This window comes from Urtica dioica, chromosome 3, assembly GCF_054948205.1.
Source record: "Urtica dioica subsp. dioica isolate 48M chromosome 3, U.dioica_male_clone48M_v1_H2, whole genome shotgun sequence".
NCBI classification, from domain to species: domain Eukaryota; kingdom Viridiplantae; phylum Streptophyta; class Magnoliopsida; order Rosales; family Urticaceae; genus Urtica; species Urtica dioica.
Window position 1 is genome coordinate 49151820 of NC_142758.1, and position 14860 is coordinate 49166679.

Here is a 14860-nt window from a genome sequence, read left to right on the forward strand (position 1 = left end):
CCCCCGATATCGGTGCGACGGAGAGGAAAAAGAGGCCCCCCCATACTTCATTCAAATCTCGGCAATAGCCGAAAATCTCTCCCGCACAAGGGGCGGGAGATCCCTTACATGATAAAACCCAGTATTACCTACTCGATTCACCCACCGACACAATTCGTGGGCCAAACCATTAGCAATTCTAGGGCACCAACAAAAATGGGCTGAGCTAAATGGCTGTCGCAAGTCAGAGATCTGTAATTTCTACGCTACACCCCAAAAAAAAAGATTTGAACTTATTACTTGACTTTCTCGATTACTGAAAAAAATCTTTTGATAAAAGAAAAATATTAGATATTGTAGATTTTATCCTACTCAGTGACACAATAATTTCATTTCTCAAGAAATAGAATAAAAAAAAACCACATGGATTTCATATAAAATGTTTTCGATATATAACACCTTACATAGTTACATATACAGATGAGACAATAAGAGTGCAAGCGTAGTGTACACAAGAAAAAAAAAAAAAAAAGCTAGTCTTCTATCCAAGAACAATAATGGCGTACTGGCTTCTCTTACCCACAATTCTTCTTGTCGTTTTTCTCAAGCTCGTCTTCTTCACAAAAACAAAGCCGAGACTCAACCTCCCACCAAGCCCTCCGAGGCTTCCGATCATCGGAAACATCCACCAGCTCGGAAGAAACCCCCACATCTCTCTCCTAAACTTGGCCAGAAAACACGGTCCGATTCTCCGTTTGAACATCGGCCAAGTTCCGACCGTCGTGATCTCCTCGGCTCGGCTGGCCAAGGAAGTCCTCAAGACCCACGACTTGGCTTTAGCTAGCCGACCGAAGATCTTCGGCGCCAAATACCTCTTCTACAACTGTACGGACATGGTGTACTCTCCGTACGGGCCGTACTGGAGATACATCCGAAAGATCTGCATTCTCGAGGTCCTGAGCGTGAAGAGAGTCCAGTCATTCGGCTCTGTCAGAGAAGAAGAAGTCTCTCGGCTCGTCCGTCGGCTCGCCGAGCCGTACCCTGAGCCGGTCAAGATGAGCAAAGTTCTAGGGCTTTACGCGAACGACGTGGTTTGTAGGGTTTCCTTCGGGAGGGACTTCACGGAAGGTGGAGATTTCGACCGGAGGGGCTTCCAGAAGCTTCTTGAAGAGTATCAAGAGCTTTTGGGCGGACTTGACATCGGAGACTTCTTTCCTTCCGTCGAGTCTGTGATCGGATTCTTCAGCGGGACCAGGTCGAGGCTCATTCGGACTTCGAAGAAGTTTGACGAGCTTTTCGATCAGATCGTTGGGGAACATCTGAAGCCTAAGAGAGAGAGGCTTGAGACGGTTAAGGATCTTGTGGATGTATTGCTTGATATTCAGAGAAATGGTTCCGGTGATGATGACATCTCGTTGACCATGGACAACGTCAAGGCTCTCATTCTGGTAATAATTTTGCACAATATGTTTGGTAAGCAACTCAAAAACTGTTTTTTAGTTTTTGAGTTGAAAAAATTGAAAACAAACATTGAAAACATGTTTGTTAAGGTGTTTTCGGAAAAAAATTTCAAAAAATTTGAAGTTGTTTTGGAAAAAAGTAAAGAAAACTGAAAACAAATAAAAGGTGTTTTTGAAAAAAAATTTATTTCTCTTCTCTCCTCTTTCTCCTCATCTTCTCTTTTCATTCTTTCAAAAACAAAAATGAAAACTATACCAAACACTTTTTTCAGTTTTTTCACTTTCTCAAAAACAAAAATGAAAACTGTACCAAACAACTTTTTGAAAACAACTACAAAACAGTTTTTCAATACAACTACAAAAATTAAAAAACAGAAAACAAAAAACTTTTTGAATTAACTACCAAACACAAATATTTTTCTCTCTCTTTTTTTTTTTTTTTTTTTTTTTTTTTTTTTAAGTATAACAGTTTGTTAACATATATACTTTGGTTCAAATGTCCCTAGAATTTTTTTATTATAGTGTTTTTGTCCTTGATTTTTTTTTTCCTCTCTTTTTAGTGTTTTTTTTTTTAATAGGTGTCATGAAATTCAGCCCCTAGAACACTGTAAAATCAGTGGTGTTTTTAAATGATGTAAAAAAAGTTATAGGGACCACAGTATCACAATCATAGGTTAGGCCCGGGACCAAAACAGTACATGCTACAAGAAAAATAAATACTACTCATAAATGTTAAATAATATAGTCCAAGTTTGTATGCTTACTAAAATTTTTTATTATAGACGACACCATGCTTAATAAATTATTATAAAACTTATTCGAATCATTTAGAACATACTACTTTTTAGGAATTACTAGTTGCAAAGATGTATTTTCTCATCAAGCGTGTTTTTGCGCAAAAAAAAAAAAAAAAAAAAAAAAATAGTTTGATCCCATTTTTATATCAATCATTTGTATAAAACTTTTGAGATTATATTAAACTCAGACGTGTAAAAAAATTGATTTCTTATTGGTCGCAGGACATGTTTGCCGCCGGAACGGACACGACGTTCATCGTCCTCGATTGGGCGATGACAGAGCTGATCACGAATCCCGAAATACTAAAGAAAGCGCAAACAGAAGTCCGAGGAGTTTTGGGTGATCGAAGAACGGTTTCTGAGACAGATATCCCAAAACTACACTACATGAAAGCGGTGATCAAAGAGACTTTCCGGTTACACCCACCGGCACCGGTCCTAGTCCCGAGAGAGTCCATGGAACATGTCGTAATCGACGGCTACGATATCCCGAGAAAAACAAGGATCTTCATCAACGCGTGGGCGATTGGGCGGGACCCGGAGAGCTGGGAAGATCCAGAGAAGTTTTCGCCAGAGAGGTTCATGGATAGTCCGATCGATTTCAGGGGGCAAGACTACGAGCTCATACCTTTCGGGGCCGGTAGGAGGATGTGCCCGGCGATTGCGTTCGGGACGGCGATCGTCGAGATCGCTCTCGCTCAGATTCTCCACAGCTTCGATTGGGAGCTTCCACGTGGCGTTAGAGCACAAGACCTTGACATGCCTGAGGTTTTTGGCATCACAATGCATAGGAAATATGGGCTGGAAGTGCTTGCCAAGCCACGCTTTGTATAACTAACTAGGCAACTGAGTTGCATATGGTATTAATGTTGGAAAATTGTGTGGTTATTGATATTAACGAGAATTTAATATCAATTTATTGGCTAATTTGTGGCAAATATTCGAGTGAGGTCCACTCATCAAAACTGAAATGTTTTGACGGATTCTTATTCCTCGTTGCGAGATGTATAAGATCGGTTATTTATTTGCCAAAATCGTTTACCTTCATTGATCAAAAACGTTTTTGGATGTTTCAATGGATTTTTGAGTTGTAATCATGCACTTATGGGTTGGAGGTTACAACCATAACATTAAGGCTAGACGTTTTTGTTTTCAAAAGCCTTCAACACACTTTATGACTTTGATGGGCATTAAAATGTCATCATTGTGTAACGGTTTTGGGTCTAAAACCGCTATGATCATGAGCCTATAAAAGGCTGAGCATGTTCTCATTTGAGAGAAAGGAATGAGTCCAATGCAAACGCGCATCTGAGTCGTTCCAAGTACTTCCGTCCTGACCCAAATCTATTTACGAGCTTAGAACAATAACCACTGATCGTGAGTAGTCTATACTCACATGTGAGGATGGGTCCTCGATCCTCGATCTTTGTTGTGGGCGAAGATGCGTCTTTGATCTTTGCGTGTGTGAGGAGGGGTCTTTAATATTTAGTCATTAGCCTTGTCAAGTGCATTTGAATCAACATTTGATTAATAATTAGAAAATATTCAACTTAATGATATAGTATGTGATAATATGAGTGAAAATTGGTTAATCTGATGATGTGACAATTTGGTTAAAAATTAAGCTGAATAATTTTCAATTATTAGCAAAATTTTGTACTAAAATACAATTTTAACATTTCAAAAAGCTATATATAACTAAAGTACCCAATTTTGTATGTTTACTCACAAAGCTATCATAATTACATTCAACAAGAGATCAAATTGTCTTACGTTGATTATCAAACGCATTTTTAATCTCTACATAGGTAGTAAGTAGGAAGTATAATATTTTATTTTTGTAAATTTGGGAAACATAAAATACATAAGTGCAACATCAAGAGTTTTGTATACATATTTAATAAAAAAAAATTAAAAATAATGTATTACAAGGCTAAAAGCCTAAAATCTCTGATGTCGGTATCTCGTAAAATAATTTTAAGCGAGTAAAAAACCTCTCTCTTAAGAGTTTTTGAATTTTTTTTGCACTATTCTTGTAATTTAAGTATGTGATTTTTATCAAATTTTTTATATATAAAAAACAGCATCTTGTATGTGTTATTGCTGATGTCGTTAATGCGAACCAAAAGTATGTCGTCGAAAGTTGTCAACTCCACTATCTCCTTGAAATATGTCATTAAAAAATTATCATATTGATAAGAAAGTGTATTTTTATTTTTATACCAAGAAAAAGAGAGAGTAAAATGTACATCAATCTAAAATTATTCATGCAGCACTTTTTTGCTTTACACGATAGATACAGTGGATTTTCATTACATTATTTTGTCTGCATGTGAATAAATATTATTTAGGGAAAAGGATTATTTAGTCTTGGATCCCAAAATCAACTTGAGTTAGGCTCAAGTCACCATCAACAAGTTTGTCCGTCGCTAAAATTATGGTCCGCTCTAAGGTCTGGACCTCTTTTTATTATTTCGTGAGATCACTACAAAATCAATCGAGTTGGGCTCAACAAGTCACCATCACTATGAACTATGAAGGGTCCTAGCTAGCGAGCTTGGTATGAAAGAATGCAACAATGACGTGATTTACTTGAGAAATCCTCTTTTATTGAATAAAAAAAAAAATCCGATAGTTTTGCTCACCTTAAAAAGAAGGCGATCGAAAGGCATGAAAGGTGGATGGTTCGAAAGATTAAAAAGCCGAAAGAACAACTCTAGTGAATTCAGTGATTCAAAGTATTCTCGTTTACTCCGTGTCGACCTATAAGCTTCCAAAGACGTTTTGTCAAGGTCTTGATAAAATGTCTAAGAAACAAATTTTGGTAAAAGGGCTCGGGGGAGGGAAATCGATTCGTAGCCGCCGTGGGTTGGAATGAGCTTTGTAAACAAAAAAAAATGGGGTTGGAAGATGAATATTGATATAATAGGATTGTCAATATTTATGGGAAAACTAAAATTCAAAAAAAAATTGTGGTTTTTTTCGAAATGAGTGGGCACTTTGTTACCGAGCCCCAGAGTCCAGGGGGAATTGCTATAATTTATCTTAATAATAAAAAAAAATATTGCTACATGTTGGAAATTAATTATAGATTTTTTTATATACATTGATAAGACTTTATAATATATTGAATTCTAATATTATATTATCTTATCTTATAAATTTATAATTTTCAATCTTGAAAATAATAGAAAATCAAATATCTCATTCTAGTACTATATGTATCATATTTAAAGCGTGCATGCATGCACTTAACACGGAATTTCAAAATGATTAAAAATAAATATTTAATAAATTTAAAATTTTAAAATTATGTGTGAATCGTAAGTTTCGAAGAACGTGAGCCTAAATGTCGAAACTATAGCGGGGCTAGACTCAAGTTAAGGAGTAAGACTAGTTCAAGGAACGGTAAGATGAGGTGCACATGAGAATTCTCTACATTATAATGATACCTTATGGAAATGGATTGATGTGATAATGTTTATTGTTTATGAACAAATCCTACATAATTGAATGTCGCTTATTAAGGCGGAGCTGCCTTGGGCACAAGGGGGTCCAATGCCCCCCTCAGCTTTTAAAAATTATATTTTTACACCAAAATTTTATAATTTTAGCCCTCTCTCATTGGAATTCCTAGATCCACCACTGGCGGCCGGGTATATCTTCTTAAATAGGAAATATAATCTAGAGTGCAAAGTTGATATGACTTTATAGATTTCACAATGAACGATACATACGATTGCGAAAATAAGATGAAATCAACAATTTGTTTAACATACACATATTGTGAAGTGCTTGATAAAAATAAGATATTTGTAAACAACTAGTCTCTTCATAGAGGTGAGCTTAAAATAGAAGCCCAATTATCCACTTATTTAAGGAAATAGTCCATTTTTTTGTCATTCCAATATAGCCCTTAAACTGATACAATTAACCCTTCGTCACTTTCACTTCATTGGAGCTCCTGATTTGCAAAGCTTCGATTCGTCATAGCTTCAATACTCGGACGCGGATCGCATAACCATCGGAGTCAGTCGGATCGCACCGCGGGTCCACCAGTGGCGACGAGGACGACGAAGCCGACGATTGCGACGACGGAGATCTGCCTTACGATTACTTCAGAAGCGTTGCAGAATCTGAACCCTAGGCCAAGAATGCCATTGTTTTCATCTTCTTCTCCGGCGCCGAGAAAGTGAAACTTTTTTTATGATTTCGTTTAACTCAATAAGATTTTTTTGAATTTTCTTGTCGGCGGTCGGAGGACGGTCCAGTTTGATCATCAGGCCGGTTTCGGCGATTCACGCCGCTATTCCGATGGCAGTCAAGCCATTATCGCCGCCGGTGACCTCCGAGGTCCACGTAGGAAGAGACAGATGATGGTTAATATGATTAACTGTGATGAACCTCTTCTAAAAATTTCCTTTTTTGGTTGGCTAAAAGGGTCCGATCGAGATTGGTTGGCGAAGAAACGTAGTAGTGAATGCCAACACGAGTTGGTAGTTGGAAGTTGGACGAGACTGGCTAATGAATATTGCCGCCAAAACTTGTGTGTATCAAATTACTCTTCAATCAAAAGGGTCCCAAAACAGTTACACATCGTCACAAACAAGACAACATTCCATCGACTCGAACCACGTGACTACAGTTTAACCGTCCAAACCGACCATATCTTACTGAAACCTCATATATATTAGGTATATTATGTTGATTGAAAACTATTGAAACTTCAGACTTGATTAAATTTGGTTTCGGAATTGGAAGAGACCCAAAATTCTGATTCTAACCGCCTATTGTAACATCTATGGAAGTTTTAATTCCGTGAATAAGACAGAAGTATCCGCCTATTGTTATGCTCTATTTTTAATGTACATTTTTGTTTTCAATAAAATTGGACAGGTGAATTAATAACAAACGTTTTAGATTACATGTTTATCATATTCACAGCGCCAACTACTTCATATTTTTATACCTATGTTTTTCAATGTTAGATAAATACTAAGTTTTGTTTATCTATTTTTTGGAACTTGAAATTTTTTACTTCTAAACAGAAATTTCAGTTTTGGATAGCTGGTAATCCTAGTATTTAACGACTAAAAACTTCTATTCTGTTAAAAAATGAGAGGGACGTTCGAATGGAAGTGGAATGACATTTTCGTCCGAACAATCAAATTTAGGCCTAATCATTGACCGAATCAAGATTTATAATTAGAGGGACGAATTTAATATAAAAATTTACTCTAAATTTCATAGAGTGCGCAAGAGAAAAAATATTCAGAGATATAAGTAAAAAAAATCATATAATTTTAGATAAAATATTAAAAATTTAAACTTGAGATGCACATGTCCCGTGATCTTCACCTAGCTCGGTGAAACCAGCGGCCCAAATATCCTCCGCCATTAACGACCATGTTCAGAGTTTGGAAGCTCGCTCTTCCGATAAGCTCAACCTCGATCGACGGAAATCCGAGTTCCGTGAGCACGGAAGTACCGTCTTGAAGGCTCGGAAATTTTCCGGCCGTTTTGCCTCGGAAAGGTTCGCTGTCGGACACGGTTGTGCCGATACCGTCCGATAGCCAGGATGAAGCTCGGCTAATAAATTTAATTATTTTTATGACAAAAATCTAAATTACAAAGAAAAAGCAAGTAAGAAAATGCGACTAACTAATCTAAAGAGTGTCCCATTCTTTATCTTTATCTTTAATTCTACCTTTTACAGTAGTTGGTAACTTCGTATAATTTTTTTTTTTTTTGAGGAAACGTGGTCGGAGCCACGGAATATCATAAAAGCCCTCACGTATGGCGGAGGAAAACCGTGGTTACAAAGATAAGAGTGAAACAGGAACCAACGGAAAGAAAACATAAACAAGCTCAAACAAACAGGGCCCTAGGAGGCCGTGCGGGACCTCAACTCGCGATCATCGGCCCTAATGGCCTCTTCCGAACAAGGCGGGACTAAACCCAGCCAGGTCGAGGACGAGTGATGGTTAACCGCGTAGCGTGTTAGATTATGCGCAGCAACATTACAAAGGCGAGAAATATGCAAAATGCGAAAAACCTCAAGCTCCCTCACCTCTCTGAAGATGCGGTGCAAGATCGTCCCAAGCTCTGTTGCAGGCGTCACGCCTTCATCGATCATCTTCACCACCCCCAAGCAGTCAGACTGGATCTCCGCTCTCCTGCCGCCGACGCTGCGAACAAGCTCTATGCCCTGGAGGACAGCAAACGCTTCCGCAAGCTGGGGGGAGAACCCCCTAGCCAGGAAAAGCGTCTGCGAGGCGATCACCTCTCCGGAGTGGTCTCGAACTATGCAACCGACACCGAAGCCTCCACGGTCGCGAGCGAGTGCCGCGTCGACGTTAATCGAGAGGGTCCCGTCCCTAGGTGGGGTCCATCTGGGGGTCGTAGTCACCCTCGTGCTCGTCGGAGTCTCCCCAACCGTGGCCGCCCTGTACTCCTCGAGGAAGCTCACCGTCCACTGGACAAACTGAGGCTGGCTCCAAGCTGATCTCCCGGCCAAGACATTGTTCCTGTGGTTCCAAAGTTCCCAAATAATGGTAATGAAAAGCTCATGGAAACGAACCTCAAGGGTCTCAGTCGCTCTGAGGATAGCGTCGAAAACGTCGTCGTCTCTGAAGGGCGGAAGAATGTGGCCGAAGCCCACCTCTTTCCAGACTCTCCTACTCCACCTGCAACCCAAAAAAGCGTGGAAAACAGTCTCTCTCGCCTCCTGACAGACAGGGCAGCTTCGTCAGAGGTGATCCTCCTCTTAGCTAAGACTGCTCTGGCCGGGATCTGGCCTAAACAGACTCGCCAACAGAAGAGTTTCACCTTAGGAGGAACTCTCAAATGCCAGAACTTCGTCCACCACTTCTCCATCACCGTCGGATCAGAAGAGCTGGCGACTGGAGTACTGGCTCTCTCCATCGCTACACGGTAGCCGCTCTTGACGGAGTACTCTCCGTTCTCAGTGAAATGCCAGCGACGCACATCAGGATTATCTTCCCCACCACACGGAATGCTCAGGATCGCCGCAGCGTCCTCCACCCCGAACATAGCTGTAATAAGATCGACGTCCCAGCTACCGTCGAATCTCATAAGCTCAGCTACCCGCATATCGGGGGGAATCCAAGGGGGGTCGATCCAGGTGGCCGGTCTGTCCCTCGGAACCCAACTGTCGCCCATGACCAACACAGACTCACCGTCCCCGATCCGCCATCTCGAACCAGACTGAATGATCTCCCGACCCCAAAGAAGACTGCGCCATATGGAAGAGCTACACGAGCCAGGGAGAGCCGTCATGATATCACCGTCTGAGAAGTAGCTTTGTCTATAGACTCGTCCTACCAGGCTATCTGGTCTCCTGAGAAGCCTCCAGACACTCTTAGCCAGAAGGGCCTAGTTGGACTTCTCCAGATCTCTGAAGCCCATCCCGCCCTCTGACTTGTGTCGCGTGAGGTCCTCCCACTTGCACCAGTGGATCTTCTTCGTCGCCGTACCACCCCCCCACCAGAATCTGGCGATCGCCGAATGGATGTCTCTAATCAAACGGAGAGGGATCTTGTGGCAAGAGGCCACGTAACTGGGGATCGACTGAAGGACGGATTTAATGATGACCTCTCTGCCAGCCTGCGAGAGGGAGAGACCATTCCAACTCTTAATCTTAGCCCATACACGGTCTCTCACAAACCCAAAAAGTTCCGCCTTCCTCCGACCAGTGAACGCGGGGAGACCCAAGTATCGCTTATGGCAGTCCGTCTTCCTAACACCAAGGATCTGAGCCAAAACCTCGCCCTCCTCATCGCTAACCTCCGTACCGAAACAAACATCGGACTTTTGAAAGTTCACCATCTGGCCCGAGGCCTCTGAATAAGTCCGTAAAATGTCTGTAACCCTCTCACACTCGTCAGGTATCGCTCGGCAGAAAACCAAGCTATCATCCGCAAAGAGAAGGTGAGACACATGAAGATCACGGAACCGGACTCCTGAAATCGCTCCAGCATCCTCGCTCGCTTGAAAGAGGCTCGAGAGACCCTCAGAGCAGAAGAGGAAAAGGAAAGGAGAGAGAGGGTCCCCCTGGCGGAGGCCTCTGAAAGGAGTCACACTGCCCCGGATGGAGCCATTGATGTTGAAAGCGAATCTGACTGAGGTAACGCATCTCATGATAAGGTGAACCCACCGCGGGCAGTAACCCAGTCTAAGCATCATCGACTCCAGGTAGGCCCACTCAACCCTGTCGAAAGCCTTCGCCATGTCAAGCTTGAGAGACGCACACATTCCATTTCCGAAGCGTTTCCGCTTCATCGTATGGAGAGCCTCGAAACCAACCATGACGTTGTCGAAGATCAGTCTACCTCCAACGAAAGCGCTCTGGGACTCAGAAATAGCATCGTGCATAGTAGTCTTAAGACGATTGACCAAGCACTTGGCCACTATCTTATAGATCACATTGCACAGGCTAATCGGTCTGAAATCGCTGACTCGTCTCGGGTCCTCGACTTTGGGAATGAGGGTGACCACAGTATCATTAATGGTAGCCACCTCATCCCCGTCGTTAAGAATCCCAAGGCAGGTCTTCAAGACCGATTCGCCTACTACGTCCCAATATCTCTGGTAGAAAATCGCGGGAAAGCCGTCACTTCCCGGAGCCTTGATCGCATACATCGAGAAAAGCGCCTTTTTCACCTCCCCTGGCTCAAAAGGGCGCACCAACTCGGCGTTCAAAGCCTCCGAGATCCTAGGCTGAACGCCCGCCGAAACTAACTCAATACTCTGCGAAGAAGGCCTCGCTGAAGAGAAGATGTCGCCAAAGTAACCAGAGACGATCCTCTCGATCTCCGTGTCTCCACTATGCCAATCCCCGTGCTCGTCTTCCAGTCCTCTGATAGCATTCCTCTTCCTCCTAGAGGAAGCCTTGCGTGAAAAAGCTTCGTATTCTTGTCCCCGCACCGCATCCAGGACACTCTACTCCTCTGTCTCCAGTACTGCTCCTCCTTCTGAACTAAGGCGTCGAGCTGTCTCTCCTCCCGTCTGAAGAGCTCCATGCTGAAGGCCGGGCCCGATTGTCCCGCGAGCTCAACAATCTTCTTCTGCTTCTCAATCCTGTTTCTGATCTCTCTGTTCCTCTCTACACCCCAGTGGGAGAGGCTCTGTCTGCACTGACTAATCGCATCAGCTAAGCTCGGACTCTGATCACCACTCTGGCCCGTCCCCCAAGCTCTACGGATCCGCTCGTCACACTCAGGCTCACATATCCAAGACTCCTCAAAGAAGAAACGCCTCAGCCTCCTGCTCCGCCGGCGATCTCGAGATCCCGCTGTAAGAAGAAGAAGCGGTCTATGATCCGAACTCCAGAACCTCAAGTGTCGAACAGTGGCCGAAGGGAAAAGATCACTCCACTCGTGACTCGCAAGGCATCTATCAAGACGCTCCTCTATATTTCCTCTGCACCAGGTGAAAGGGTCTCCCTCGAAACCTAAGTCGTGGATGTCGCAATCCAAAATCATCTCTCTGAACGCCGATAACTGGCCGGGGCCTCTGTCTCTACCTCCTCTAATCTCAGAGTTGGAGGCAACTTCGTTCATGTCGCCCCCAACCAACCAAGGACCCGTGGAAGAGTTCCGGAGGCGACGAAGAAGCTCCCAAGTATGCCTCCTCTGGGTGCTCACACGATCCCCGTAGATACCCACGAATCTCCAACTCTCTCCTAACTCGCTAACCAGAGCTCCCTCAATGTGAAATCTCGAAAACGTCCCGAGTAGGAATCTCACAGGCTTCTTCCAAAGTAACATCAAGCCTCCACTCCTACCGAGGCAGTCAACCGTCATACAACCATCAAAACCCAACAAAACTCTCACCCTTTCAGCCCCCTCTCGCCGAAGTCTAGTCTCCGAAAGAAAAATAAAATCGGGGCTATGGTCTCGAACGTGGGCAAGGAGGGCTGACCTCGTCCCGGGGTTACCCAACCCCTGGACGTTCCAAATAACGCCTATCATTGCGATCGGCGGCCCTCTTCCATGAGGGGGCGCCGCTCTCTCTGTCAAATCGTCCTTAGTCGAATCCGAGGTGTCAGAAGCTCCTAAGTTAGTAGTACCCAAAACTGTCTCCGAGACCATCTCATTTGAGGTCCGTAACATCTCATGATCAAAAGGAAAGGAAATAGAGCACGGGAAAGAAAGACTAACCTGGTTCGCCTGAGGAGTAAGGGAAGGCCTCGTCTCGCGGCCGGGGGCCTGGTCTTCCACGTTCGACTTCCCCCCACCGGCTTCAAACAGTCGAGCCATCTTCTTCACGTTTCCGACTCGCATCCTCTCGCTAGATTTTCTCTTTCCCGGCCCACCTACGTCATCCTCGCCCACCATTTTGCCCATTTCAATTTCCCTCCCGTGGGAATGATCAAGCTTGCGGCCTAAAATAATTTTTTTAGGCGCTGGAGAAAACTTTTCAGCGGGCCCAGGCCTCCCACGGCCAGAAGAGGGGGGCGGCCCAGAGGCTCCAGGATGTAGCGTTCCCTTTAAATCAACTTTGGGCTTCGTGGGACTAGCATACTGGCCCAAGCCGAGAATACCATTGCTTTCCTCAGAAGGAGAAGACATTCCCTGGCCCAAATTCAAACTTAGCCCATTCCTGGGTATAGCCTGAACAATTTTCGGGCCCAAAGGGAAGCACCCAGCCTTTCCTTCTGAGGAAAGCCTCTGACCCGGTCCCACCTCAACAACTCCAACCTCGCGCCCCACACCAAAGGACAAGGCCTCCTTATCAGCAGCTCTGAATTTCTCAGAAGAGGCCACCTGCTTAGAGCCGTTGCCCCCAAAATCAGGTAAAAGAACCTCTCCTTTCGGAGTAGGGTAATGGCTGCCCCTCTCGAAATGGCAATCAGACCCGGAGCCCGAGACAACCGACGTGGCGGCTTTCCCGGCTCTTTTCCCCGGTTGAAGTCGGCGCGCCTCAGGGGAAACCTTCGCTGAGCCAGTGAGATCCCGGCTGGCTTCCTTCGTAGCAGTCCCGGTGGTCCTCTCCGGCGCGCCACGCGATTCAGACACAGCAACCCTCGGCACCTGGTCTTCATTCTCCGGCGACTCGCTCTGGGTTTCGCCGGGTTCCGCCGCTCCAACATTCTTCGCCGAGCCAGAGAGATCCCAGTTGGCTTCCTTCGTAGCAGACCCGGAGGTCGGTGGGCTCTTCGGCGCACCTCGCAGTCCAGGCTCAACGACCATCGGCACAGGGCCTTCAGTCTCCAGCGTCTCACTCAGGGTTTCGCCTGGATCCGCCGCTCCGTCCTTCGGTTGCGATTCCCTCTTTTCCGACCCTTGCGAGCCGCTAGAGTCCATTCCAGTGTGCCGCTTCTCGCCGTCGTCCCCAACCCCGGCTTGCCTGGCCTTCCTTCCCGTCCCAGAGGTTTCCACATAGTCCAAGTCCGGGCCGGCCCATCCCTTCTCTCGCCGAGATGTGACGCCATTGAAGGTCCAGGTGTCCTGGTTGGTTTTCTTAGGTTGGTCACCTCGCAGCCAGGTCCCGTACAGGGCCTTAACTCCCTTGTTGTTGGGTTCCTCGATTCTATCTTGGCATTCTGATTCGCCGTGATCGAGTCGGCCACAGCCGTAGCAGAAGTCGCCGAGCTTCTCATATCGGAATGCAGTCCAGGTCTTCCCTTCATTAGCTCCCAATTTGATAAACATTCCCGTCATTAACGGCTTTCCAATGTCGATGGCGACACGGGCACGGATAAAATCGCCACAAACCCGACCTTCCCTGGTTTTATCAACTTTTGTTACCCTGCCAATTTTTCCTCCGATAAGCTCTCCCATTCGCGTCGACCTGTACCTGGCAGGGATACCATGGAGTTGGACCCAGAACTCAACGAACCGGAATTCATCCACGTTGTTCTTCTCAGTCTCGGGATCGCTCAAGACCAGGAGGGCCCTGTCGAACGTCCACGGCCCCAAGTCCCACACACGTTTCTTATCCGCCGGCTTCTCAAATCGGAAACATAGAACACCATCTCCGTGATCGCTGATCTCCAGCTTCCCGTTCGTTCTCCAGATTTTGGCCATGACGGTCTTGAGTGCACCGCTGTTGTAGCCTTTATTTCGGAGCAGCCTTCCCAAGAGGCAGTCGGACAGGTCCACCGCCGCGCTCTCAAGATCTTCTTCTTCAAAAACCATAACCTCTCCGTCCTCTTCCTCTTCGATGCCCAGCTCCGACCATTTGTCGCACAAGTCGTCCATACTCAGAGAAGAGGAAGACAACCGGCCACACACACAGACAATTCTCTAGAGAGAAAGCTGAAATTTTTTTCACGTGTTTCTTCAGTCACAAAGAAATCTAAACTTTGTGGTAACTTCGTATAATTAACTGCAGTGTTTTTATTTTTATATTACATTAAACAGCTTTTTTTATATTTATTTTTATCGGAATTAGTACAGCTTCTGAAAGCAACGTGAGTATTAGAAAACACGTGCTTACATACACGGTGTTGCTTTAAGCTCACGTGGCGTCGTGTTTATAAAGGAAGCAGTAAAATCTAAGAATGAGTGAATTGGTGGAATAAAAGATAGCTTGGAACTTAATAAGAGCTAAAAACAAAAAATATAAGGCTCTATCGGAGAAAGAAGAGAGTGGACTTTC

The 14860-nt window shown here is 44.6% G+C and overlaps 1 protein-coding gene across 1 annotated transcript; it reads left to right on the forward strand.

The window, feature by feature from the left end:
• Positions 1-336: 336 nt before the first annotated feature.
• Positions 337-3163, forward strand: LOC149403441 (cytochrome P450 71AP13-like). Its single transcript, XM_089609881.1, has 2 exons — positions 337-1427; positions 2459-3163. Exons 1-2 carry the CDS (start codon positions 537-539, stop codon positions 3068-3070), a joined length of 1503 nt encoding a protein of 500 aa, XP_089466007.1. The 5' UTR covers positions 337-536; the 3' UTR covers positions 3071-3163.
• The last annotated feature ends 11697 nt before the right edge of the window (positions 3164-14860 follow it).

Coding starts and splice junctions, on each gene's coding strand:
- LOC149403441 (XM_089609881.1), top strand. CDS start 537: ATGGCGTACTGGCTTCTCTTACCCACAATTCTTCTTGTCGTTTTTCTC. Junction 1,428..2,458: donor ACGTCAAGGCTCTCATTCTG/GTAATAATTTTG, acceptor TATTGGTCGCAG/GACATGTTTGCCGCCGGAAC.